We start from the raw sequence: 25,653 nt of genomic DNA on the forward strand, positions 1-25,653 counted from the left end.
AACTCGTATGCGTGCTCGTCTCCCTCGCAACCAAGTTTTGTGACTTTGACAGGCTGAGTATGAGGATTCTTGTAGATTGCCGACTTTACTGGGAGGTGGTAAAGTGGTTTGATCTTTCCAGTCCGTACTTGAAGCAATCTTTCAGTCTCGAAAAGGCAACTTTAGGCCCTCAAGGTCTTCTTTTTGTTCGTCTGAAACCATATTTGGCAATCTGCTCGAAGATGGAATTATGAACATATAGATGACCTTGGTCTCGCGCTGTATATGAGAGCAAAGGCCACCTGGAGCCGCCAACTAGTTTGTGGTTGTATTGCAACGATGGAATATTGGCTCAATTGAGTCAATTCAGATACCAAGTGTCTAAACGTCACAAGGTCTAAAACAGCCTACCATGGTCGATCTTTAGGTCATCAGAACTACGTGGTATACACAAATCTCCCATACAAAGCCCACTGCACTAAGTTTCGGCAAGCACCAGTACTGTAGCTGCTGGCGGGGATCGAGGCAACGCGAAACTGGGTTTAGTTGGGGGCGAGAAGTGAATCTTGGAGAGAGATTTCAATTGAGTTCCGGGGAGGAACGCAAAAAGCGGGATCAAGTACCAAGAGTATACCTAAAGTATGATAATATGATAAAGTCGAAGTTTGATAAGGGGACGTACGCTCTAGATCTCAGTCCCCACTATCCTATCAAAAACATCTCTTATCATAATAGATACCATTTATGAATGTTCTGATCTGGAACGGGCGCTGTTGCATTAACGGGCCTGTATATCTTTCATGCAGGTCCCGGTAGTATTGGATAAGAGGGCAGGCATTCTCATCGCCGTTACGAGCATAGGCCGGTGTGCGTACTAGAAAACAAGTTCAAATTCGTCAATTCGTTTTACACATCGGAATTACAAAACGAATTGCGAACTTTTCTGGGGTTGGAATTTTTGATCGAAAAGGCCCAAACAAGATCCACAACCATGACTCTCAGAGAGCGCACAGCCCAGGTGGCAGAGAAGTGCCAGATCAAGCACGACTACTATGACAACAACGCTGAGGGCGCGCAAAAGAGTAAATATCTTTGGAGTCCTGACCTAGCTCCGGTTGAGCCTGCACGACGGACATGGGGATGGTACAACTTCATGAATCTCTGGATCTCGGGTAGGTACATATATCGAGCCGTGTTCTACAATGTCGATTGCAAGGGGCGCGATTTTGTTTTGGTTTTGCTGACTGGAGTTTCTCACAGCCTCGTTCAATGTCAATACGTGGCAGCTTGCCGGGAGCTACGTCGCCGGCGGTCTCGCCTGGTGGCAAGGCTGGCTTTGTATCTGGGCAGGATATATCCTGACGGGTATTTTCGTCTCACTCGGAGGCCGAATGGGAGCAATGTACCACATTTCGTTTCCCGTGGCGATTCGCTCTTCTTTCGGCATCTATGGGTCGATTTGGCCAGTGCTCAATCGTATTGTCTTGGCCATTATCTGGTACTCCGTCCAGGGCTGGATTGGAGGACAGTGAGTTTGTCCCTGAGACAACTGTCAAAACAACCTTGGTCCTTGGATATAGAAAAAAGGCTAACAACAGTGCCCTCCCCAAAAACAGATGTCTTTATCTCATGCTGTGTGCGGTTTGGCCAGGGACCGCTCGAATCCCAAATCATCTCCCAGCGTCTGCTCAGACAGATACAAAGCATATGATGTGCTTTTTCCTGTTCTGGCTCTGTCAACTGATCGGTAAGAAAACTCTGCATGCCTCGCTTTGCGGTTGAGAATACCCTGCTAAGACGGCGAAAAAGGCATATACTTCCCTTTGCACAAAGTCAGACATCTATACACCATCAAGGCGGTGACAGCTCCCATTGGAGGCATCGCATTCGCTGCATGGGTGGCTGTGAGAGCAGGCCATGGTGCCGGTCCCGTCATGTCTCAAAGCAGCTGTAAGTTTTCATGAAGGTCGATGTTTTGCCTAGCCCATCGTTGATATGACGACTACGCAGCCCTCAAAGGTAGTGCCTTGACATGGACCGTGATCCAAGCCATCATCTCCTCCTTGGACAATTTCAGCACATTCATTCTGAATGGTGAGTGTGGGATGAAAACCCACAAGGTCTCCCTCTCTTCTGGCTGATTTACTGAATCAACCAATACGCAGACTCCGATTTTTCGCGGTTTTCAAAGAAACCTTCCAATGCCCTCTGGTCTCAACTCATTACAGTTCCAGTCTCATTCTCAGTCACTTCCCTGGTTGGTTTGATCGTCTCCAGCTGCAGCGCTACATTATACGGCTCCCCGCTTTGGAATCCTTTGGACGTCTTGGAGCGAGTAAGTACCCAAGTTGTAGCATGAGAAGTTCAAATTCTAGGCCAGAAGATCTGTCATCTAACCTCTGAACCTCCTAGTTTGTTACCGACAGTCCATCCAGCAGCGACAGAGCCGGGGTTTTCTTCCTCGCTCTGATCTTTGTCTATGCTCAGGCCATGACAAACCTGACTGGTGCAAACTCCGCGGGAAGTGACTTTACCGCTCTGTTCCCTCGATACCTCAATATTCGTAAGTTCATCCTTATTGTCCCCTTGATTATGAATCTGGGATAGACAAGACTAACATAACGCAGGACGTGGTGGGTATGTTGCCGCAGTGTTGTCTTTTGCCTGCGTGCCGTGGAAACTCTTATCCAGCAGCAACAACTTTTTAGCATACGTCGGTGCCTACAGTGTCTTCCTTTCTGCTTTCGTCGGACCTTATTTCTGTGATTACTTTATCGTCCGCCGAGGCCATCTTGCAGTTGATCAGTTGTACTCCAACAAGTCGTCCGATCTCTACTGGGGCTTGGGCGGGTTTGGCATCAACGCTTACGTGGGATACCTGTGGGTTTTCTTCATCTCCTGCCTCTTCAGCCGCAGAAATCTAACGATTTTCACAGATGCGGGTTGATATTCAACATCGTTGGTGTTGCCGGAGCGATGGGTGCATCGATACCGATTGGTGCCTGGTACTTGTGTAAGTCTACGCCTGTTTGCAAGGTCTGCTTCCTTCTGAAGGACTGTGAATACTGATCGTTCTCTCTAAACGTTCAGATCAGTTCAACTTCCTCATGGGTGTCTTCGTAAGTGGAGGGGTATACTACCTGATGTGCAGATTCGGACCTTTCAAGGTCGAATGTAACAAGGGCTGGAATGAAACGGGAGACGCCGCCCTCATTCCATCGATTATGATCAATGGTGTTGATCCATATGCACAGGCCAGGGGAGATTCAGAAGCCAGCGTCGTTGTTGGAACAAAGGACAGCGAGGTGCAGTCTGTTGTGGAGACGTTCAAGCATTAAAGGCCTTGTGTGATCCACATGCGGGTATTGAGTCCTTCGATGAAGAATGTGCTACTTGTGACTCGGTGCAAAATCGTGGTGACGCCTATTGGAAGCTGAAGAATGCTAGAGTAAGTAGATAGATTTTGATATTTTCCTGCCTGTGAAATGACATTTTGCAATAAGAACTGGGTCTTCTTGCAACATCAGTAACAACGCCTAACTCTCGAGAGTCCTACCAGAGTCCCACTGGTCTGATGACTGAACTGAATGGCCATGGATGCCTGCAAATGACGAAGGTAGACAAGGTCAGAGGCATATAGGCGAAGAAGTGCCTATTCATGGCAGAGGAGATAGCTGCGAATACCCTGCCTATATCGAGCCTGTTCTTTGACAAAATTGAGATATTGGTTGAGGCGACGGTTTTCATTTGTATCGAAGATCGGGAGTCTCATCTTCTAAAAGTAAAACCGTACACTTGGTTGCGTCGAACCGTCGGCTTTCCGATTCCACCATCTTCGCAAAATGGAGTTCGTCTCAGCTGTATCAAACTTCCAGCATTCCATGCCCCTTCTGAAGGATCCTTTCATGTACCATAAAATCGGTCTCCGAAATCGCCAAGTCCTGGATCGATGTACCTGTAGAGTCGGTAATTTGTCAATGATCGGAAGTCGACAAGTTGGTAGAATCGCATATATGGTATCGACAAACCTTTTTGAATTCAAATCCTTGTCAACAGCCGCTGTCACTAACATCACCTTCGGAAATCGTTCAGAGACCAGGCTGACTGCGCGCGCCGAGGCTATGAGATTGACGACAATGATCTGTTCCTCCGGCACACGCTGTTCAAGGACCAGCTCGATTGCTTTACTCACTGAGCCTCCGGTCGCAAGCATTGGCTCAAGAATCAGTACATCTGCTTAAAGTCAGCAACGTGATCGCACACCCCCGTTTTTGGACGTGGTTGAGAAGCCTTACAAGCGTTCGAAATCGACGTAGGAAATTTGGTGTACAGATGCACTGGGAGGCTCGTTTTCTCGTCTCGTTGGATTAAGAGCTTTCCGAAGCTCAGAGGACCACTTTGTAATTCGCAGAGATAGGGTCAGCATGGATATACACTTTCGCCTTCGCCTCCCCTTTGGTGGGAAGGAGGAGAAGAGGAAAAGGGAGGATGTTTGCTGGCCGAGCCTGAAAAAAATAGCGGGTAGATTCGTGTTCACATACTTGTAAGCCGTTCTCAGCGCATCTTCCAGGCTGGCCCCTGCCCTTAGGATACTTATGCCACAGACTTGCTTTGCTTGTCGCACGCCCTGGTAGGTGCCTCCCGTCGGGGTCGTCACTTGTTGACATTCGACTGGGATGAAATCCAGCGCTGTAGGAGGAAAACGAACTCGTCAGATGGTTGAGCACGAACTTGGAAAACAGCCAGAGCAAATTTCATCAAGCGGTCTCTGGTTCTTACCTCTGGCCATGAGCTGTGCAGCCACCTTTGCAAATGCATCGATAAAGTCTTTGCCCTCTGTGTTTTGACTGCGCAGAATGGTCATGGAACTTAGGAGTTGATGGTTCTGTGGCAGGAGTAGGCAATTCTCCGTGGTGTTGCGCATCCTTGAAGCGAGAGCATCAAAACTGGGAACGCACAGGTGTTATTCTTGAAAGCCCTATGATGGGAGACTGGAGTCTAGGTCCTGGGGCTCCAGGATTTAGCATCTGAGCATCGGGACGCCAAGTTGGCCGACTTGACAAACAGACCTATCGTACCAGTAGATCCAGTCTTTGGGAATAGGCATACAATTCTTATCGACGCCTGTAACCTACATTTCGGGAGGTTTCAGTCTCCGATACGAAGAGAGATCTCAGATAAACAATGCGAGGCCCTGTGAAACTTCTGAAATTCCCCACGTATTCTATTATCTAAAGTATCTTTAATCCACCGAGTACCTATCTATAACGGGCCCCACCTAGATTACCTTCGAAAGCACGAGATTTCCGCTGCAGTATGGAAGAGATTGGTAACCTGGTCATTATTGAGGAATTCTTCTATCTTCCAAGTACAGTGTTTGTGGTTTGGTTAGTTTGTACCTAGCACCTACTTGAGCGGGTCAGACTGTTTGTTTCTAGGCTGACGCTGTGCGCCCTGGGGCATAGGACGTGGAAATCGAAGAAATACTTCTCAACAGCTTGGTAGTTGTAACTCAATCGTAAGGGGAATGATAAATCCAACAGTGATACATTGAAGAGCCTCCCTAGTAGGTCTGAAAGCACGCATTCTCCCTGGGTATCCGACCTGCTCACCGTTCTTCTTGCAGACACCAGTCTTGTTTCGCGGTAAAAAGTGTTGGGCGATCGAGTTCTTTATCCCAAAATGTCCATTCAGGTACTTAGTGGTTAGTATTATTACTCTGACACCGGTACTCGGTACCATACGTGTTGAAAGATGTCCCTAACCGAGCTTGAATGGACGAATATAGGAGGGAGTCATCCAGACTTCGCCGAACTTGTATGCCACAGGCTGGGGGAGGATTCACCGTCCACAAAACTCACATCATCGCGGTTTTCGAATGGCGAGACCAGTATTGTCATTGGAAACTCGGTCCGTGGCGCCGATCTGTTTATCATCCAGACAGCAGCAGAACCAGTCAACGACATGCTCATGGAACTATTAATTACGATCAGCGCCTGCAAGACTGCCTCCGCCAGGAAGATCACCGCCGTGCTCCCCTGTTTCCCTTATTCGAGGCAAGACAAGAAAGACCGCAGCCGGGCTCCCATCACGGCTAAACTGGTGGCCAACATGCTTGAGACAGCCGGCTGCAATCATATCATCACTATGGACTTGCATGCCTCACAAATCCAAGGCTTCTTCAATATCCCCGTGGACAATCTCTATGCTGAGAGTGCAATGGTCGAGTACATTCGAAGTAATATGCCCCTGGACAACGTCGTCATTGTGTCTCCTGACGCAGGTGGTGCGAAGAGGTGAGTCTTAAACTAGGAGTTGATGGGAGAAAATATAAAAACAAAAGAGGCTTACGTTGTCACTGAGCTGCTATCATTGCGGACAAGCTGCGTCTTGATCTAGCCCTCATCCACAAAGAGCGTAAAGTCGCCAGTAAAATCAGTCGTATGATTCTGGTTGGATCGGTACTCAATAAGACGGCCGTTATTGTTGACGACATCGCGGACACATGGTCAGTCTTTTATGAATGTCTATGCAACTCATCCTTTTCATTTTCAATTTTCCTGGGGGACCAGTGGACCTCTACTGACTGCGCACTCAGTGGCACCCTGATCATGGCGGCGGACGTATTGAAGAACCACGGTGCCATCAGTTGCCGCGCCGTCGTTGTCCATGGATTTCTCTCGGGTCCTGCAATCCAGAAGATCGAGGAGAGCTCTTTGGAGAGACTCGTGGTCACAAACACCCTTCCCCTATCACCGAGCGCTCAAAAATGTCCCAAAATCGAGTCCATCGACGTCAGTGGCATCATTGCAGAAGCAATCCGACGGACACACCATGGTGAATCGTAAGTAACATACCCTTTTTCTAGGCAACAATATTCTCCAAGCTGAGTGAAATCAATGCAGCATCTCCTTTTTGTTTAATTAGACCGGCAGATAGCAGGTGCCTGGTAGATCACCGGTACAGACACCATGCAAGACTGGAAGAATGATCAGGATTGACGCGTTGTGTAAACCGAAACTGGTGAGAGGATGTCTTAGCACCGGCGACTACAATTCTCCAGTATACAGCATACAGTATGCAATTCACACTCTCAGTGCACCTTGTTTAGGACATCTCCATCCTTTGGTGCACACTCGATCAATTTCCTGATCGATTTGATGCCATTGGGCATTTATTCTCACTTCTAATTGGTGAATCCCGGAAAAGGACCCGCTTTGCCAACCTTTCTCGGAGCTTTGCAATCATCCCCGGGTTCATATCGTGGACAAGCGCTGAGTCACTGGCGCCTGCATCAGGTGGATCCCGGACCCTAGATGAATGTATGAAAGCTCTTGTCAACATTTTAGGAAGGAAAGGAGATGGAGAACAAGCCAAAGGCCTGGCCATGATCCCAATTCGACGAACCCCACAATATCATATCCTTCACACGTTGTGCTCCACCATCTTGTCTTATCTTCGCATTCCAACTGTACAATCTGTGGCCTGTCGCTCACTTCAATCTTTTGATAGAGATATCTGCTATCACGAGATCGAAGGCTTGAAAGTAGGTTTGGCAGGCTTTATGTCAGGCTGGATACTAATGAAACACGATGGTCGTTCAAAGCTCTGCAACAGCGGTGGCGACGGTGTTAGAGCAGCCTTTGTCTCTAGTAGTCGACAGCAACGATGACACAGCTGGTGACTACTCTCTCAACCATCACCGTCGGAATAAGAGACTTCGCAGCGATGAAACAGGCACCCGGTTAGGCACCAGCGACCCTAGCAGGGTGACCGTGCCTCTGAAGCAAAGCGCCAGCACTGGAGCTAGCACTAGCACCATGGCCCTGCCCACGCCGCCTACCACAACTCAAAATCTGATCAACAATGAATTCGGCGTGTCCAAGACGAGAGTCTGGATGAAGGTCCTGGATCCTGCGTCACAGAAGCTGCTCGCCCGGGTGCCGGATTCAACTCCAGCAGAGATCCAAAAAGCCGTGACGGTGGCGGACGCGGCGCAGACAGCGTGGGCGTCGTTGCCTATATCGAAACGGAAAGCCCTGCTTTTCTCCCTGCTGGGTATTTTGCAGCAGCACACGGTCGACTTTCAACAGTCACTGCAGCTCGAGGTGGGGAAGACACTGCAGGACGCCGAGTCGGAATTCGAGAGAGGAATTGATGCTATCCACACCGCGTGCTCAGCCACGGCCGAGATGAATGGCAAACACTGGACCACCAATTCGACAGAGACCTACACGATCCACCAGCCCGTCGGCGTCTGCGTAATCATCACTCCCTTTAATTTCCCTTTTATGATCCCTCTGTGGTCGATCCCCTACGCGGTCATCACCGGCAACACAGTGGTCTTGAAACCTTCCGAAAAGGCCCCTTCGACTGCTAACCTTCTAGGGAGATGCTTCGTGCAGGCGGGTTTTCCCCCTGGAGTGATAAATATCATTCATGGATCGTCGGTGACCGTAGACAAATTGCTCTCGCAGCCTCTCGTCAGCGCGGTATCCTTTGTGGGTTCCGAACTGGCTGGAGAACGAGTCTACGAGCACGCCAAAGCCACCAGAAAGAGAATCCAAGTCGAGGTCAGTGGGAAAAACCACGGGATTGTGCTGGAGGATGCGTCAAAGACAAAGACTCTCTATGCCATTGCCGGGAGCGCATTTGGGGCCGCGGGTCAGAGGTGTATGGCGCTGAGTGTCATGCTCTGCGTCGGGTCGACCAAGGAATGGATCGACGATCTCGTCCAGCTGGCCGGGTCGCTCAAAGTCGGCTGCGGTTCTGATCCTGGCACCGAAGTCGGCCCCTTGATCACGGCCGCTGCAAAAGAGAGAGTGGAAGACATGATCGACCTTGCCGAAGCCGAAGGCGCCCAGGTCGTGCTGGACGGACGAAAATATTGCGTGCCCGAATACCCCGAGGGGAACTTTGTTGGGCCCACCATCATCACCAAAGTGCAGACGTCTATGCAGTGCTACCAGGACGAGATCTTTGGGCCTGTCCTCGTGTGCATCGAGGTCGACACCCTGGACGAGGCCATCGAGATAGCAAACGAGAACCGGTACGGCAACGGATGCTCGCTGTTTACGACCGATCCTGTCCATGCTCAGACTTTCCAGCGCAAAATAAACATAGGCCAGATTGGAATCAATGTTCCGGTTCTGGCGGCTTCGGGTCCTGTTGCAAGAACAGCAAACAAAGACTCATTCCTGGGAGACAATGAATGTGGACGGAGCCCGTGGCAGTTCTTCACAATGCCCAGAACTGTCACAGCGCTGTGGCGGTGATTGGGGAAAAGGTTGCCAGTTGTCAAGTGAGCACTTGAGGTGGACGCCATATCTCCCCATCTGAAGGCAAAGAGCCACAAAGGGCGGCGAGCATGATGCATCGAAACTATTCTTTGGGAGGGGATGGTTTAGGAGTGGTATCTTTTTGATTTATCACGCCTGGAATGAGAAATCGAAAGCCGAAAAAGGCACCAACAGTTATTATTGAACCCACTCAACTGGATTCATTTTCACCAGTAGAGAGAGCTTCTCGAGTATGAAACTCAAGAATTGGTTCTTGTTACTTAAAACACCAAATATCTTCGTAGTGGAAGGTTTATCTGGTCTATTCAAAAGAAAAATTACAGACAGGAAGTTGCCGACACGCAAGGAGCAGCAATGCACACAAGTCATTTTTTTTCAATAGTAGGACAGAAATCCTCATCAAATTCAAGGTACAATCGTACGTAGAAAACTTTATATTCCATCGGTCCCTTGCTTCCGTACTGCTGTAGCTTTGTTCTGTTCCATGATCCATCTTTAGTACTTTCAATCCAAATTTGTTCCAAACAATCGGTCTCCTATGTCTCCGATGCCAGGTTGAACGTATCCTGCACTGTCCAGATCCGAGTCGACAGCGCCTACCACCAAGTTCGTGCCTTCAGGCCAGCTTGAGGCGACTTTGTCCAGCCCGGGGTTACTGGCCAAAATGGATACAAAGGTAATTTTTTCGACTCCCCATTCTCTAGAAGAGGAAAAGACACGGCATTTTAGCATCTGGATAGACACAAAGAAAGAGGGGACAAAAAAAAGAAACTCTGTTACTTCGTATGGCAAACTCGGCGAACCGTAGAAAAGACTCGTTACTTACTTGAGGATTTGAATAGCCGCCTCGGCCGTACCGCCCGTGGCAATGACAGGGTCGAGGATATAAGCATGTCTGATCCTGCCGGACCGGGGCGGCAGTTTGTTGTAGTACTCGACGGGCTGGAGTGTTTTTCTGTCTCTGAAAATGCCCAGATGGTGGACGATTGCGTTGGCCTTGGTAGGGAGCGCGGCGAGAAAGGCGTCCATCATGGCCATTCCCGATCGCAGAATGACCACAACCACCACCGTCTCGTCAACCGAAGGGGGCTCGATGGCCGTCTCGGCGAGCATGGTGGTCAATTCGGATGTGAGCTGGCGGACTTCGCGGGGCGGAAGCGTGAGATCGCGGAGTTGGGACAGCTTTGTTGCGTAGGACATCTTGGACTGGGACCTGGATAGGTCGACTGTCATCTTGGGATTGAAAAGTAAATTGAAATTTGGCGGTTTTGCTGAGGCTGCCCTGTCTGTATTTACTCCTGCTCTCTGAGAAGGGGAATATTGTTTGTGTTGTGAGTGTCGTTTTGTTCTCTGCCCCTACATGCAGGCCGGCGAAGGGAAATCAGATAACTTTGGATTTGTGGCATAAAGATTCAAACAATGGGGTTTTATCAGACTAAGACGTAGAATTCTGAATCAGAAGATATCATGAGCAATCTACACTCGGTCAAAAATGGTTTCAGTAGCCTTCGATTCCTCTATTTCGTTGGAAAATGCACCTAATTGTACCCACCCATTGCCACCCTCAATCATGTTCTGGATTCGATTGTTCCGTTTGGAAGGCTGTAGAGACTAAAGATAGCAGTGGCGCGGCAGACCCATCCATCCTCCAGACCCACATTGTTTTATATCAATGCGATACTAGATACGCGATAAGCAATCACCATGATCAGTTGCCTCTCCAGTTCAAGGGGTCCCACAACCCGAACCAGGCCGATCGGTTTTAATGAGATGGAGTGTGGGGTAGAAGACCTTTGGAAGGGGTCCACCGTCCACAGTCCCATGAGACGATTTGACTGACTCATTCCTTATCCTGTAGTTCCGTATCGACTCTGGTTCGCTGCGACTAACCAAGAAAAGAGAGCTCTGGGTGGTGTTCGCATGTCGTTGAGGAGCGCAACAATCGGATACTGTTTGCAATTTTCATCTGACAAAGTTGACATTTTGAATCTGCCAAGATCATTCCGTATATAAGCTATTTTAAGAGTGTGGACGTTATGTGGAGGAGAAGAGCGTGAGGAAGAGGTAGAAGAAGTACCAGCGTACACAGACAGTAATCTTTCTTCTTTTACAAATTTCCTCAAGATTTTTGGCATACAGATTATCAGGTTCCATAAACATGGTGTCAGAAGTCGAATACTTATTATCACTACAAGCAGTCAGGGAACGTGCCAATTGTGTTTTTGATTGTGCGCAGAGGGGGACACTCAACCATTTCCATTACAATGCCGACCAACTCCCAGTGGCTGCCCGTTTGGTGGCTCAGACAATTTCAGTGAGTTTTCAAGTTTCACACAGCCAACAGCCCTCTCGCAAATTGGAACTAAGCAATATGAATGTGCAGCGCGACTTTGGGCCCGATAGATATCATGAAATCCCTCCGCATGGGCGTTGGCAACACTTCAATGTCGGTAATGTCGATCGCATTTCCCGGATGCTGCTTCGGACGAAAGAAACGGCCGATCCCAAGGAACAGACAAGGGTCTTGATTGACCTGTTCATGGTGTCGGTCCTTCTGGACGCAGGGGCTGGAGATATTTGGAGCTTCCAGGAGCTCAGCACGGGGAACCAGAATGTGTACAACCGATCCGAAGGCATTGCGGTAGCTTCGCTGTACATGTTTGAGTCGGGAGCGTTTTCGTCAAGCCCTGCATGTCCTCGCACTGTGGATGGTGGGTACTTTGAATTGTTGTGGGAAGTAGTTTTTGCATTGTGTGGTTGTAATGCTGACGGAACGCGTTACTTAGGAAGGGCATTGCTTGACCTCGACGAGGAAAGGTTTCTGTCTTGGTTTCAGATCTCGAATAGCAACCCTATGGTCGGTGTGCATGCTCGGATTCAGCTTTTGAGGGACGTTGGCAAATCTCTACTCTCTTTGCCTGACATCTTCGGCTCTCAGGGGCGACCAGGCAATCTTGTGGGTATGTATGCGGTGCAGACCCTTGGTTTCAAAAAGTCATTTCAACCTGGATGCTGATTGAACTCAATGGTTTTCTTAGACTACATGACCGCTTCGGTCACTGGAACCGATGCTCTTGACTACACTGTCCTGTGGTCAGCCCTGCAGCGTCTACTGCTTCCCGCATGGCCAAAAGACAGAACACACCTTGGAAGTCAACCTCTTGGAGATGCCTGGCCTCTTCAGGTTCTCGCGCGACAGTCTCAGTCCGACGCCAACAATACTCCGGCTAAAGCTATTCAGCCGTTTCACAAGCTGACTCAGTGGCTGGCATATTCGTTAACGACCCCGTTTGTGAAGATTCTGCACGTCAGGTGGAAGAACATGGAGCTGGGCACTGGGCTGCCTGAATATCGGAATGGAGGTCTGTTTGTGGACATGGGTGTTCTATCTCTGAAAGAAGACACTCTAAGTGTAGGCCAGAGGGTATCTGGACAGATTTTGCCCATCTACGACGCCACTAGCGATGTGATTGTCGAGTGGCGTGCGATGACAGTTGCCCTCCTCGATCGACTGCATGAGATCATTTCTAAGGAGTTTGCAGCGCAAGGAATTGCTATTAGTATGGCCCAGATGCTGGAGGCTGGCTCGTGGAAAACCGGTCGCGAGCTGGCTGCCACAAAGCGACCAAAGAGCAGATCAAGCCCTATATTGATCGCTGGTGATGGGACACTCTTCTGACGGACGAGAGAATTTGGGCAAGGCCTCGATTCAAAGAGTGTCCCCAGGAATGAGAAAAATAGTGTAGAATACACAGTTATTGCACAATTTGGCAAGAATCTAGCGCTGACTTCTACACCAACCGTGGATGGACTTCCACCACACCAGTCCTTCGCTCCCACAGGACCTAAAGAGAGTCCAAGTGGTGGCATAGTACTTACTACCTAGGTGTTAGGAGTAAGGGTCGCTCCTCCAAGAGTCTTGGATTCAGCGGGAAAGTCTTGGACGAGCACGAGAAGGTGCGGAGTCCGGCTTATCAGAGCAATGGGCCACCCTATTTGGCTATCTTCAGCCGAATTGTATTATCTGGACCCACGTTCTTTGACGAGACTAAAGATAGTTGACTTATCGCTTCAGTCTTCGGCCATCTCCACAGATCCCCAGCAGGACCGTCCCTCGGCAAAGTGCCCATTACAGCCCATGATGGGGATCAAAACCCAGAAAAACAAAAAAAGATTGTCCTGCAGTATCGGGGTATCAGAGATGGCGGCGACGGCTTCATCAAATTTGTCTTGCTTCAGGCACCAGATGACCTATCCACCCTCTTTTCTCTGTGACCCATCGGACGGCAAGAGCAGTTATCGTCCATACCATCCAACGTGTGACTCAAAAATCCATCGCCCTCTTATACTTTATGATTCGCAACGCTAGATCTGTCTCAAATGCTGAACACGGCGTATTCCCTAGACTTCGACCAGCCCGACCCATCTTCCGAGGAGCGAAGCGTCAAGAGACCGAAGACACTCTTGTCGATGACTACACAAAGTGCACGTCTCAAGATGGCGGTCGGCGTTACGGCCACAGTTACGGCGATCGACGAGAAAGAGCATTCTCATTCCCGACCAAGCACACCCAGCAGCTCCAGCTCGTCGAGTGTGCTATCGCTGACCCAGAAATACAGCAATCGCGTCGTGCTAACCACCTACCCGGGACAGAGCGTCGCCGACCCGATTCCTCTACAATGGGGCGCCGCAGACCCCCAGACAAGAGGGCCGATCATCGTGTCCCGGAGCTTTGACAGCTTCAAGCGACGCAACGCGATCGGCGCCCATGGCGGGAGTTACAGCTTCTACAACGCACTGGCCGTGGCTGCTGGCGACTTGCCGCGCGATTTCCGCCCCGACCTCACAAACACACAACCGACCTTCGACTTCGCCCCGCAACCTGCCTGGTCCGATCCGACCAAGATCGTCTCCATGGACCCGTACGGACACGACATTGTCAAGTACTTTGGCAACCACCTCGCCGCCGGATTGGACGTGCGCCCCACCATCGCCATCACGCGGGCCACGATGCGCGTGGCCGAGATCACCGACGCCCTCCGACAAAACAGACTGCAGGTTGACGGCAAAATCGTCCTCAACGACGCGGGCGATGTCCGCGTGACCAAAGTCGCAGTCGAACCCGTGTGGCATCTCCCCGGTGTGGCCGAGCGCTTTGGAGTGGATGAGACGACGTTGCGGCGAGCCCTGTTCGAGCACACTGGAGGGAGCTACCCGGAATTCATCACGAGAACTGATCTGAGCGTGTTTCTGCCACCGATCGGTGGGCTGACTGTCTACATCTTTGGCCCGCCCGAGCGAGTGTCGGACCCGAGCGTCAAATTGGCCCTTCGCATCCACGACGAGTGCAATGGTTCCGATGTGTTCCAATCAGACATTTGCACATGTCGCCCATACCTTGCCTTTGGGATCGAAGAGGCCCTGAAGGAGGCACAAGCCGGAGGCTCTGGGGTGGTCATCTATTTCCGAAAGGAAGGCCGTGCCTTGGGCGAAGTGGTCAAGTATTTGGTGTACAATTCGAGGAAACGCGGAGGGGACACTGCCGATAAGTATTTTCAGCGAACTGAAGCCATTGCTGGTGTCAGAGATGTAAGCTTTTTCATTTTCTCTTCCTCCCTAGTATGTCCTATTATCTTTACCGTCATGTACTAACAAATCTCACAGATGCGCTTCCAAGCTCTCATGCCAGACATACTACACTGGCTGGGCATCAAAAAGATCGACCGTATGCTGTCCATGTCCAACATGAAGTACGATGCGATAGTAGGACAAGGCATCCCCATCCACGAGCGAGTTCCCATTCCCGACCGTGAGTTTCCTTTCCCCCTCAACTTCCACAGCGCCTCAATCACTCTCTCGCCAAGTAGTCTTCCATCTAAATTAACAATGTTATTTTTCTTTTTTTACCAGACCTTATCCCCACGGATTCCAGAGTCGAAATCGACGCCAAAATCAATGCCGGCTACTTCACGACGGGTAAGTCTTATAGTGAGGAGGAGTTAAAGGAGATCAAGGGCAGAGGGTGGCAAGGCTGGGAGGATACCACGCATTGAGGAAGGTTATTGAGCAGGGAGCATTGCAGTGGACACCGAACAAAACCCTCTTGACCACCAGGTCGCCAGCATTGACGTGAGCAGGAAGGGATCCTTCTGAGAAGCCTGAGGCCTCTCTCTTTTGAGCTAGATAATGTTGCCAGTGCGCGCACACCAGGGCTCGCGGGGCTCCTCATCCTGCGTCTTCACGATGAGACCAGGGCGTAGGGAAAGTTGAAGGATCGAGTAGCTTCCTAATTACCCATGTCAGAATGGAGGTGTGGACTTCTGCTTACTCCCTGCAATTCACGGTAGATTCGGAGGCTCCCGTCAGGATCCTGGGTATACAGCAGGCACAGTCTGACACAGACAGATACATTCACTGGATAGCGATGAGCTGGCCACCGGCTCAGACATAGTGAATCTTGTCTGAAGGGATAGGAGAACCTCTTTATGTCTATCTACCCTCAGAGATGACTATCGCCTCTGGAGTCTGGACCATCAAGTCAGAGCAAGGATTAGGGTAGCATGTCCTCGTCAGACTATGCTACTTTATTTTGACTTCGGCATGACAGGGTAACAGCATCATGATTCGGATTCAACCGGCCATTATTACGCTGGCGTCAGCGTCACGCCTCGTATGGCGTAGCAGATGGATTTCGAGGTTGCCCAGACAAAGCCCTGCATCCGTCAAGCGGCATCGCCAGCCCCAGGATGAACCCTCCTAAATCGCTACACCCCATGGGACTGGCCGCCACCGTTGGCGGATCGTCCAACCATCAGCTGGGAGCTCATCAGCTACCCCTGCCGTGTCTGCTTCTCTAGTGTCCCGTCTTTGGTACTACTACTGATGATGTCACCGACTTGGCGGTCCTGTTCTGGGTGTTTTGACGTATATAGAGCTACGTTCAAAGGAAGGGGGGCCTTAATCACTGCGCGAGAGAGTTGCAGAATCTTTGTATTGTTGCAAAGAAAAACGAAAAAACAACTCGCATCATGGCTGCCTCTCTTCTGATGACTCCAAATCCCTACTTCCCTCTGGCTGGCGGTGCCGACGATGGCTGGAACCCAGGGTGATGAAGCTACCGCGACGTGTTTCTGTGGTGCCGTCCCGTCCAGCTGGTCTTTGTAAGTTCAATCTCCCATCACCGAGTATGCTCAAGTTGCACGCGCTACTTTTTGCGAGGAAGAACGACTTTTCTCTTCTGTTCGGGGGTTATTGCTCTCGCGCGCTTTGACCGACCAAGAAATTGTGTGACCAAGGCCACTAAAAGGCCCCAGGGCTCGTGGAGTGGACAGTTTTCTTGTGTCTACTGTAGCGACGACCACAAGATCCATTCGTCCCATGTTCGCCTCCAACTTTATCATCGCCGGCAACGCACTTGGAAGCATGCACGCGGGCCGGCGAGAAACTCACGGCCTAACAACCAGTCCGAGACGATTGCCACCGGAAACCAACATGACCAACTATTTCTGCTCCCGTGTGCGGCACTCTCATGTTACCGCGTCAGTTCCGGCTGGCCGGGGAACAGCATTTCTGCGCATCGGCACCGTGCACGACTTCCACCTGCACGCCACCAAGCTGAAGCCCACGTTCGAGCAATTCACGGGCGAGCGCGTCGAGTGGCTGGAGCCTGCCCGTGGAGTCGCCCAACATGACGGGAATTATCTGGTCAACAGGTCTCGTCTTGCTAACAACGTATGCTGCAGCACATGAATCTACTCCTGTCAATGCCGTCAGCCGGTCTGACACCTGAAAGAAGACTCGCATTGCTTCAGCTGAGCCGCCACTTCAACTTGAGGACATCCGCCGAGACGGACGTGGACCGCGACGCAGATTCTTCGACGGGGGAACCGTCTGAAGACGGTCGGACCGAGGCAGAGGATGGACAGACGGAGGAGGCGCAAAGAGGGGCAGAAGGGAGTGGCCATGACGCCGAACTCAGTGGCCAAGAAGATGGAAGCATCGCTCCCAGCGTTGAGTTAACAAGAGAGGACGTGGATGGTTATTCACGGTGCACGCAGAGCATGGGTCGACCATCTGTGGAGGTTCGGTGCAGCCCTAGCCGTGCTGGTGCCAGCTTCCATCTCCCCCGGACTAACGGTAAAGGTCTGGGCAAGCGTCCTCGAGAACAAGGATCGCCAGGTGACACGGACGACGAACTAGAAGACATTAGTAGCCGAGACGAGGAGTCGCCAGAATCCGAGCCGAGAGCTGGGAGCCGGTCACGCGGTCAGCGCGATACGAGATCACCCAAGCGTCCGCACATCGCCCCGACCACCGCCAACGATGCGGGCCCGAGCTCCTGGTCGCGGTTTTTGAGACTCAAATCCTCTGACCTCTGTTTGCCGGAAGCTGTTCGAGAGCATCTCGACGTGTACGGCGACGACGCGGCCATATTCCTGCTCGACATCGACACCCTCGACGACGAGATCAGCACCAGCATCAGTTCCGCGGACCGTGGCAATGCGTTCAGCTCTCGCTACGCGTACACCTTGAGCCTACAGGACCGTCGCCAAAAAGACACCCTCCGGTGGGGCTTTGTCATGATCATGTACTTCGACCTGGTGAAGCTGATTCGTCCTTCTGGCTCCGGCCGGGTCGGGCGAAACATGCATCGAGACCTCCAGGAATACCTCGGGGCCGTCTTGGAGTACGAAGGTGTCGATGCGAACGTCGCCTTGGGCGACGTGAACGAGTGGAGCATTCATGGCAGTAAGCTGAGTGCCCTCTGCGAAGAGTTTGGGCCAGGCTGCCTGTTTTACCTCGACGGTCACTTGACACCGGATTTGTGAGTCGACCTGTGCCACCTTGCCCCCGCTGTCACTGACCGGAAGCAGCTTGAAAAACAAGTACACGGCGTCGGGAAAGGCCCACGACGAAGCGTTCTCTCACCTACACCGGATAGGCCTGAAGAGTAAGGTCGCGAACTCGAGTGCCAATCGGCTGGCGGCGAATGTTCGAAGCCTGCTTATCAGACCGTTCGAGCAAGTACACCCAGAGTTTCAGTCTGAGGATGCGAGGCGACGCGACCACGGTCGCAGGTCCCCGACGCAGGAAGACATCTTTGGATAAGACAACTCATTCGGGGGTTACGGGAGATTGGCGGCGGTCCGTGGCACGTTTATGCCCCAGCAGCTTGTGTCTCAAGGCTCGAGACCCGACTTCCACCTGCTTTGCAACCGCAACCAAGTCGGCGGTCGTCCTTCTGGTGTCGCTGGGCGCTTGCATTCCCCATTTATTAGCGTGATGTATTCAGATATGACAGCACGCTGGGTCTGAATATACTCCGGGACCCGGATCTGGGTGCCTAAGCCTGTCTCTGTGTCGCCTAGGAGTAAACATTCCTAATTAAGTCGCTGCTGAAAAATCCGGAGTAAAGACGCTTCCAGACCGCTTCTCGCCACCCGATAGACAAGAAGTGGTTCGCGGTGCCTGAGGGTGATTGGCGTGGCGCGCCTGGCCGGTCGCTTCTTCGCATCACGTTGTCGCGGGTTTAACTGCCCGTCGTTCACCTTACGTCGGCGCTCGGTCGCTAAGGCTTCGGAAGGGAGGACGAAATAGTTGTGCGGCCGCTCGTCGAGGTCATTCGGGACAGGGTTCAGGATGTAGATGGACTTGGATTCTCCATGAGTCGCGGCGAATAGTGCCGACGGCCTCCTCTTATCATGTGGACGAAATTGGAGCATGTCAACTTGTGCGAAGTTTAGGTAGATCATGGGCGTATCGGGATGTAGCTCGACGATGCTGTTTGCCCGTCCGAGCGCGAAGACGTGCGTCGCTGACGGGTGCAGACCGAGTTCGTGGACGGCATAGTTTCCACTGTCCTTCGTTAGAACGCCAGGTGAGTCGGACAACATGTACTCACTTTTCAGCACAAACCCTGTTGAGCATGGCGGCCTGCTGCGACGGATACATTCGGCGCTTGAAGAGGACCCTCGTACGTCCTGGTCCTTCCTGGTCTCCTTCGCGTCCTGACCTTGAGGGGAGGGTGATCTGTACTTCTGGCTTCCTGCCGTCCGTGAGAAGAGACGCATCTCCGAGCCCTTTATCGTCCTTGTTAGGCAAGGTCTTCAGCGCGTCTGTGGTCGTGCGCGCACAGAACTTTCCTTCCTCTCGGAATCGATCAAAGAGGACGACCATCTGGTCTACAAGTCCCTCTTGTGCATGGGTGTCGGCCGGCCGCTGGCCGGCGGCTTTGATACCTCGGACTGTATGCCGCTTGAGGAACTCTTCCGTGAACTTCCCTGTGCGTGTCGTGGAGTCCGGCCGTTCATGGAACCAATCGAGAGGTAAATCATCCCGAGATAATAGGACTGCTCTATCTCCCGAATTGGCGGTGCTCAAAAACAAATCCCAAGCGGTGAAAGGAGTGAAGATGCACCCCCGGTCTTGTCGGTTCACACGATAGGCCTCGTGCACGATGGTCTCGTCGTCGAGAAACCGCAGTAGTCTTCGCTTGACCTCCAACATGGCGCGTGCGCGGGAGGGGATGTGTGTTACCACAAGGTCTCCGCCCGATGCACGTATTCGCGGCGTGTCCACACGATAGTCACCTCCGTGCGCCAGGAAGGCGCGTCGGAGGTGCTCGAGAAAGGAATAGTCCGTGAGAGCCGAATTGGCTGGAGGTAGAAGTATACGGGTGTCGGACAGGGTCGGCTTAGGACACTTGCTGAAGACGATTCCGTTGTAAGGGTTTTTCCTGTAACGTTTCGTTAGCGAGAAAGGTACGCACGGCGTGATGTGAGCGAAAGAACCGCTTACCAACTCGTAATCTTGCCTGAGGCGAACTGCCCGAGTAGGTCAAGGGACTTGTCGACAAAGTCCACGGGCATCACGAAAGGAGTCCATTCGAGAGGATACGGCTCGATTGTTTCGCCGAAAAAGGGGATTTTCCTGCTTATGAAGGCGGTCGGTTCTGCTTTACCAACCAGACCCCGCCCACTCTTTTCCAGATAGTATAGAGGGATCACCGCGACCAGATGTGGTGAGGCGGGGCTACATACGATAAAAGCCGCGCAGCTCTCTTTCTGCTCCCGCGAGCAGTTGATCTGGTAGTAGTAGCAACCGTCGTTGTTTTCCATTTTACTGAGACACGGCATGATCGTCTTGAAATCGACCGCCACGAGCGTTCGAGGTTCAAGCTCAACGGCTTTCTCTGACTCCAGGACTCTCGCCAGGCGCTCCTCTGGCTGTGTGTCACCCCATCACTGTACGAGGAGACCCGCATCAGCAGTGGCTCCCTCAGCACCACGCACGAACTCCGGGAGCCCTCTTCCCAAGATGGCACTGCAGTCTGCTTCGAAGACTGCGCCGTTCGAGTTGCGGATCCTGATGAGCTCGCCTTGGACAAGGTTGCGGATCTCATCCAGAGTGGCCCCCATGGTCGAGAATGGCACGATAAAAACCCACGGTGGGCTTTTTAACGCCGACGGTTGCAGAGATCTCCTCGCGTCTTGCTGAGCAGCAACGATTAAGACTGATGTTGGATAAGGCGGGTGATCCACCGAGGCCGAAGAAAGGGCTATTGAGTGTACACGACCCTGGGGTTCCGCGCAGCGGTGAGCACACAGGGGCCAGACACCTCTTTGTGTGAGAAAAATTCACCCAACCTGGGCTCCGTCACCGATTCGACATGTCAAACATGCCGTTTCGCGAGAAAGGGCACCACAACGTCATGTCGGGGACCGTGTCGTGCGTCTCTGTACCACCGGCCTGCTATTTGTCAAAGTAAGCAGGTCTGGTCTCTTTTTGGGCGCACGCGGCCATTATGGCCGGGTCAGTCTCGCATGTGCCGTCGTACTTTGTGGACGGCACAGACCCCCAACCGACGACCAGACTCTTCTAAGCAGAACCCGGGGCAACAAAAGGCCTAGATTCGCGTCTGAGTTATTAAGTGCCTTCTGAATGCAGCAGACCACCGCTTTGACGCAGAAGTCATATGCATCCGGGCCGGTCCCATGTGACCAGACGACGAGAGCCAATACTCGTTGCCAACTCGCAGAAAGCAGGACAATGCCACCTGCGACCAAGCGGCGCTCGTCCCCGTGGCAGCACCCGACGTGGGTCGACAGGCAGACGCTGACTAGTTTCGTCGAACGAGGAGGAGAGTGCTCGAAGACATATCTTCCCCCCTTCGCCACAACAAAATCAAGAATGCCCGCTCTCAAAAGGCAGTTTGGGCAACATCTGTGCCGACCGAAACTCCACCCAGCACAGAATGGCGAGAAACAATACGGCGAAAGTGGAAAAGACGGACGCCAACCTGTTGCGAAAGATGACACCGGATGTGAGGTTCTACGACGAGGACAGCGAGGGAAACATCCGTCCTCGAAACGCCTGGGTGTCGGTCGGTGTAGACCTGTACAATAATCACCTGGACGTGGCGGCACGCGTCGCGTTAGCTCTAACGGAGTTGTGCTGCGACGACGGTCAGGGGAAGGTAGGCCACCGCCTCAGCATTCGAAGGAGAGGCTCCAGGGCTCACGAGTGGAATACTTGTAGATCTTCATTTTCCACCTCCCACCGAGATGGGCCAAAACAAGGGGCGAACGGGAAAACTTTCACGCATACAAAGCCTGGAGATCACTTCCGGCGTTGTTCTACCTGCCGCACGAGTGGACCGAGGCAGAACAAGCGGAGTGGAAGTTGCTGAAGCCCGAAGGACGTCTGCATCGCCTGGTCAGTGTATACGGATGGGTCGACGATGCAATTCCTGTACTACCCTTTGACGTGGAACTTCAACACGTTCAACTGGAGAGGCCTCAGCTTGATGGTTTGAGTGCAGCTCCGGTGACGGTGTACCTCAGTCCAAAACCTTACGTCTTCCGCTCGAGAGACATGCACGCACTCTGCGAAAGACGTTTCAGGCGCCAGTCGGGGAGGGCATGGCCGCAGAGATGTGTCTGGATAGGAGAGGAGTCGACGTGGGGTGCTTTCGGCAGGTGGAGGGTCGCGGGTGGCCGAGGAATCCTGCATGCGCTGGACGCCTTGTACAGAGACGGGCCATCAACTGGAGAGGAATGTGTCACGACATATGGGATATTGGTTGGGAGGTTATTTGCAGCGGCGACCAAGGAGAACGAGACTTTAGAGGGGGGAGAGCGGTGACGAGGTGTGACGGGCTGTAGAAGCGTCCCCGGTCTGTCCGGAGTGGCCTGGTGGCGCCACAGATTGAAGGGTAAAGGTTCCAGTAGTGACGGATAAATTGACCAAGGAGCACGAGATGTCTAATGGGGAACGTGGGCTGCATGGCGCCGTCGGTCTTCCCGGGTTAGAGCAGTGAGTACTGGCTGAAATTCCGCTGGCTCTGGTTGGTGGTACATAACGTTCTCTCTACGCAATTGTGTCTAGAAAAGACGACGGGTCGCACTCTGAAGTCGCTGGGTGGCGGTCTCACACCACATTTATAGTCCCACTCCGCGATCCAACAGTGTAAGTCTGATAGTGTTGATCCCTGCAGATTTTACTGACAAAGCGTAGAACATGGCGACCCTAAAGTTTGACGCAGGACGAATGAAAGACCTGTCACGGTTCGATGACCTCAACACCGAAAGAGGTCGAGCCTGGTTCATCATTCTCGTCGTGGACTACATAAGATACCTCAAGTCAGATCCGGCCAGCCAGGCTGACTGGGATGAACTAAAGGAGAAGGAGACGGCCAGCAAGTTCCTCGGCATGGTCAATAATGATCGCGCCTGGCCTTTTGCTAGGCAAGTCATCTAAGATTTTCGGACTCCTGTGTAAGGACGCCTGACCCATGTATTCGCCCCGGGCAGTACTCACCAAGATCCTAGGCAGGCCACTGATACCTTGCCGTACCCGCTGAGATACATCTTGGAAGGTGTCGGTTAAAGATTAGTGGACGAAGAATCAGTACCGTCGACGAAGGAAGAATCCGTACCAGCGACACAAGATACACTCCTCCAGTACGAGAAGAAGCTGAAATGGCGAAACATAAGCGTTAGGTTGGAACACTTGGCGTCTGTATTCCCGCCGGGCCAGAAAAAGGAAGAAGTGGTAAGGACGTTGACAACACTTACGCAGGCACAAGATCTATTGGACTTGGATATTACCTAGGTAGCAATCTGTGATCACTAGATGGCACAGTGGTAGCCGGAAGAGCTATTTTGGCGCTAGGCATAATAAGGTTAAGCGTGGGGAGCTCGTCGTCGACTTAAATTTTGCTTCATGTATATAGATTTGGGTCTGGTAAAACTCAATCAAATCGCAGCAACACCAACTCTACACGGTTTTCAAGCGCAATTGGTCTAGTGGTATGATTCTCGCTGTAAGAAACACCCCAGGAAGGTCCCAGGCGATGCGCGCAAGTCTAACATCCATAAAGTAGGGCTTACTCTAAGCATAAATGCGAGAGGCCCCAGGTTCGAACCCTGGATTGCGCCCATTTTTTGAGCTTTTTTTGCATACATACACTCTCAGCCCCTCCTCTGAGAGGTACACAGTAAGCCACTAGAGTTAGATCATACAGTATCTAAGTAAAATCTAAATTTGGGTGGAGAGAGGAGAGGGGGGGGGGGGGTTTGGAGGGGAAAACCAAATTACGAGAACGCCTTTAAGGCAGCAGTATTTTTGGTTCACGGACAGCTTCACCATGCCGGTCAGGAGATTGCTTTCTCTACACTAGGAACGAACAGAATATGACGGTGCCAGAGGTGTACGAAGCCCTGCGTGTGACCTCCGCGTTTGGGGTGGGAATAATGATCCTCTTGACGATGTCTTCAAAAAGTTTCAGTCTACTTTCTTCCTCATCATTTCTCCCACATTCAAGAAACACCGCATGGGTTTGGGGCTAGTGATGGTGAAAGCATAGGGTACGAGTAAGAGGCATGGCGAGATAGCACGGGTGCAAATTGGCCGAGGGCAGCTGCTCTTCTGTGCGATTACTGGAAGCTACGGCCACACTTTGATACTTTACCTTCCGGTATTGAAAGATCAGTTGAGATGACAGATGGATCCATCTGAATTTCCCAGATAATCAATGTTGCCCAGGACATCCACCGAGTAGCGTAGGACAGTCCCTGCACCGAAAAGGCGCCACCGGAACACTCGCCAACCCATTACTCTTCCCTAAATCAAAACCATGTGCTACTCCATCGACACAGTGATCCGTATGTACAAGTGTCCCAGTGGCTAACGGAGGGTCGATTGAAGGGGACGTAAAGTAGTTCGAAAGCGCAAAAGGCGTCAGAGAGCCAAGAGCTGGTATGTGGCCAGATTAATCATCTTGCCGATATCGAGAATAAACGGTGATTGTGAATGCGAAGGAGGCCCAGTGGTTTCAAAAGTGGCGTGGCATGATTGAGTAACATGTCGTGTTGCAGTAGATAGACAGCTCGAGAGGTCAGCCGCAGTCGACCCAGGGTATCACCACATGAACTCTGATCAGACTTGAGTTGCCTTTCTGCCATGACCGACCTCAAAACTCGCCAAACGCAGAGAGTGCAAACATCAAGCCAAAGCTGATCTTAAACGCTAGGTTGTCATTGATGGCACTTCGCAAATTGATGTTCGTGAAATATCTCTGGAGTCGATCCACCGGGATCAAGTTATATCCTCTTCGCGCCGCCAGTTGCCATCCCACGATGCCCAACCCAATCAACAATGTGAGGCTCGTTGAGAAGGCGGAGACGACCAGTCCCAGGCCCAAGCCTAAGATGGAGCCCAGACTGATTTGCTTGACGGCAGCGGGATTGATGGACCTGCCATCTCGTGTGAGCGGTGTCTTAGCGTTGCGTGAATGTGAGTATGGCGAGCTGCTGAACTCTGCCGCGGAAGGAGAGGAGGGCGACGAGTCGAGGCGGATGATGGAGGAAGGTTGGATGAAAGGGAGGGAAGCTGTCAGGCCGAAAGCTACGAGAAGAGGGCGCCTCAAGGCTGTCCGAGATATCGGAGCTGGTATAGACCTGGCGATCGAGGGCAAAGCATAGGAGGAGCGTACGAGAGGTCGAAGGATCATGGTTGCGATGGTGTAGGTGGTCGAGGGAATTGGACTGTGGAGGTGAGATCCAGGAAGTCAACTGTGTCTCACTGTCAAGGGAACTCGAGAGGGTCGGTGACCAATGCCGTGAAGCAACTGATTGTGGGCGGTTATCGCAGTCTACCAAAGTACCTAGGTATAGACCGGTAAGAGATGGAGCGGAACGGCGCAGACCTGAGGCAGGTGCGAGGTATCTAGGTAGGTGTAAGGTGACAGTGATGTCATTCGATTCCCGGCGCCTCAGCGGTCATTGCGGGAAAGAAGAGGTTCACCGGGGGCCGGAAGCTGTGCTTTCCGCCAACCGCCGCCAGCATACGGAGTAGAACCTCGGAAGTATCAAAA

The 25,653-nt window shown here is 51.9% G+C and overlaps 12 protein-coding genes across 12 annotated transcripts; 8 read left to right on the forward strand and 4 right to left on the reverse strand.

Moving 5' to 3' along the window:
* Positions 1-970: 970 nt before the first annotated feature.
* A1O7_02875 (uncharacterized protein) lies at positions 971-3,317 on the forward strand (the record flags this gene model as incomplete). The annotated part of the gene is made up of 10 exons (XM_007756904.1): positions 971-1,151; positions 1,240-1,507; positions 1,596-1,726; positions 1,789-1,929; positions 1,990-2,073; positions 2,145-2,314; positions 2,392-2,542; positions 2,607-2,859; positions 2,916-2,992; positions 3,070-3,317. 10 exons carry the CDS (start codon positions 971-973, stop codon positions 3,315-3,317), a joined length of 1,704 nt encoding a protein of 567 aa, XP_007755094.1.
* Positions 3,318-3,882: 565 nt separating this feature from the next.
* Positions 3,883-4,903, reverse strand: A1O7_02876 (uracil phosphoribosyltransferase; the record flags this gene model as incomplete). The annotated part of the gene is made up of 5 exons (XM_007756905.1): positions 3,883-3,934; positions 4,008-4,212; positions 4,275-4,375; positions 4,521-4,668; positions 4,759-4,903. The coding sequence occupies 5 exons, from the start codon at positions 4,901-4,903 to the stop codon at positions 3,883-3,885; spliced, it is 651 nt and encodes a 216-aa protein (XP_007755095.1).
* An 830-nt stretch (positions 4,904-5,733) lies between these two features.
* On the forward strand, positions 5,734-6,827 carry A1O7_02877 (ribose-phosphate pyrophosphokinase 3; the record flags this gene model as incomplete). The annotated part of the gene is made up of 3 exons (XM_007756906.1): positions 5,734-6,265; positions 6,343-6,487; positions 6,578-6,827. 3 exons carry the CDS (start codon positions 5,734-5,736, stop codon positions 6,825-6,827), a joined length of 927 nt encoding a protein of 308 aa, XP_007755096.1.
* A 972-nt stretch (positions 6,828-7,799) lies between these two features.
* A1O7_02878 (methylmalonate-semialdehyde dehydrogenase (acylating)) lies at positions 7,800-9,254 on the forward strand (the record flags this gene model as incomplete). Its single annotated transcript, XM_007756907.1, has 1 exon — positions 7,800-9,254. The coding sequence occupies one exon, from the start codon at positions 7,800-7,802 to the stop codon at positions 9,252-9,254; it is 1,455 nt and encodes a 484-aa protein (XP_007755097.1).
* Positions 9,255-9,782: 528 nt separating this feature from the next.
* A1O7_02879 (uracil phosphoribosyltransferase) lies at positions 9,783-10,478 on the reverse strand (the record flags this gene model as incomplete). The annotated part of the gene is made up of 2 exons (XM_007756908.1): positions 9,783-9,978; positions 10,105-10,478. 2 exons carry the CDS (start codon positions 10,476-10,478, stop codon positions 9,783-9,785), a joined length of 570 nt encoding a protein of 189 aa, XP_007755098.1.
* A 958-nt stretch (positions 10,479-11,436) lies between these two features.
* Positions 11,437-12,957, forward strand: A1O7_02880 (uncharacterized protein; the record flags this gene model as incomplete). Its single annotated transcript, XM_007756909.1, has 4 exons — positions 11,437-11,592; positions 11,662-11,993; positions 12,069-12,238; positions 12,317-12,957. 4 exons carry the CDS (start codon positions 11,437-11,439, stop codon positions 12,955-12,957), a joined length of 1,299 nt encoding a protein of 432 aa, XP_007755099.1.
* An 818-nt stretch (positions 12,958-13,775) lies between these two features.
* Positions 13,776-15,331, forward strand: A1O7_02881 (uracil-regulated protein 1; the record flags this gene model as incomplete). Its single annotated transcript, XM_007756910.1, has 3 exons — positions 13,776-14,867; positions 14,943-15,087; positions 15,189-15,331. 3 exons carry the CDS (start codon positions 13,776-13,778, stop codon positions 15,329-15,331), a joined length of 1,380 nt encoding a protein of 459 aa, XP_007755100.1.
* Positions 15,332-16,655: 1,324 nt separating this feature from the next.
* A1O7_02882 (uncharacterized protein) lies at positions 16,656-18,386 on the forward strand (the record flags this gene model as incomplete). The annotated part of the gene is made up of 3 exons (XM_007756911.1): positions 16,656-17,009; positions 17,090-18,102; positions 18,152-18,386. The coding sequence occupies 3 exons, from the start codon at positions 16,656-16,658 to the stop codon at positions 18,384-18,386; spliced, it is 1,602 nt and encodes a 533-aa protein (XP_007755101.1).
* A 272-nt stretch (positions 18,387-18,658) lies between these two features.
* On the reverse strand, positions 18,659-20,695 carry A1O7_02883 (uncharacterized protein; the record flags this gene model as incomplete). Its single annotated transcript, XM_007756912.1, has 4 exons — positions 18,659-19,133; positions 19,180-20,013; positions 20,076-20,503; positions 20,570-20,695. The coding sequence occupies 4 exons, from the start codon at positions 20,693-20,695 to the stop codon at positions 18,659-18,661; spliced, it is 1,863 nt and encodes a 620-aa protein (XP_007755102.1).
* Positions 20,696-21,531: 836 nt separating this feature from the next.
* A1O7_02884 (uncharacterized protein) lies at positions 21,532-22,421 on the forward strand (the record flags this gene model as incomplete). The annotated part of the gene is made up of 2 exons (XM_007756913.1): positions 21,532-21,753; positions 21,816-22,421. The coding sequence occupies 2 exons, from the start codon at positions 21,532-21,534 to the stop codon at positions 22,419-22,421; spliced, it is 828 nt and encodes a 275-aa protein (XP_007755103.1).
* A 375-nt stretch (positions 22,422-22,796) lies between these two features.
* On the forward strand, positions 22,797-23,036 carry A1O7_02885 (uncharacterized protein; the record flags this gene model as incomplete). The annotated part of the gene is made up of 1 exon (XM_007756914.1): positions 22,797-23,036. One exon carries the CDS (start codon positions 22,797-22,799, stop codon positions 23,034-23,036), a length of 240 nt encoding a protein of 79 aa, XP_007755104.1.
* Positions 23,037-24,750: 1,714 nt separating this feature from the next.
* On the reverse strand, positions 24,751-25,290 carry A1O7_02887 (uncharacterized protein; the record flags this gene model as incomplete). The annotated part of the gene is made up of 1 exon (XM_007756915.1): positions 24,751-25,290. One exon carries the CDS (start codon positions 25,288-25,290, stop codon positions 24,751-24,753), a length of 540 nt encoding a protein of 179 aa, XP_007755105.1.
* Positions 25,291-25,653: the final 363 nt, after the last annotated feature.

Source organism: Cladophialophora yegresii (genome assembly GCF_000585515.1).
Source record: "Cladophialophora yegresii CBS 114405 chromosome Unknown aczIN-supercont1.2, whole genome shotgun sequence".
Lineage (NCBI taxonomy): Eukaryota > Fungi > Ascomycota > Eurotiomycetes > Chaetothyriales > Herpotrichiellaceae > Cladophialophora > Cladophialophora yegresii.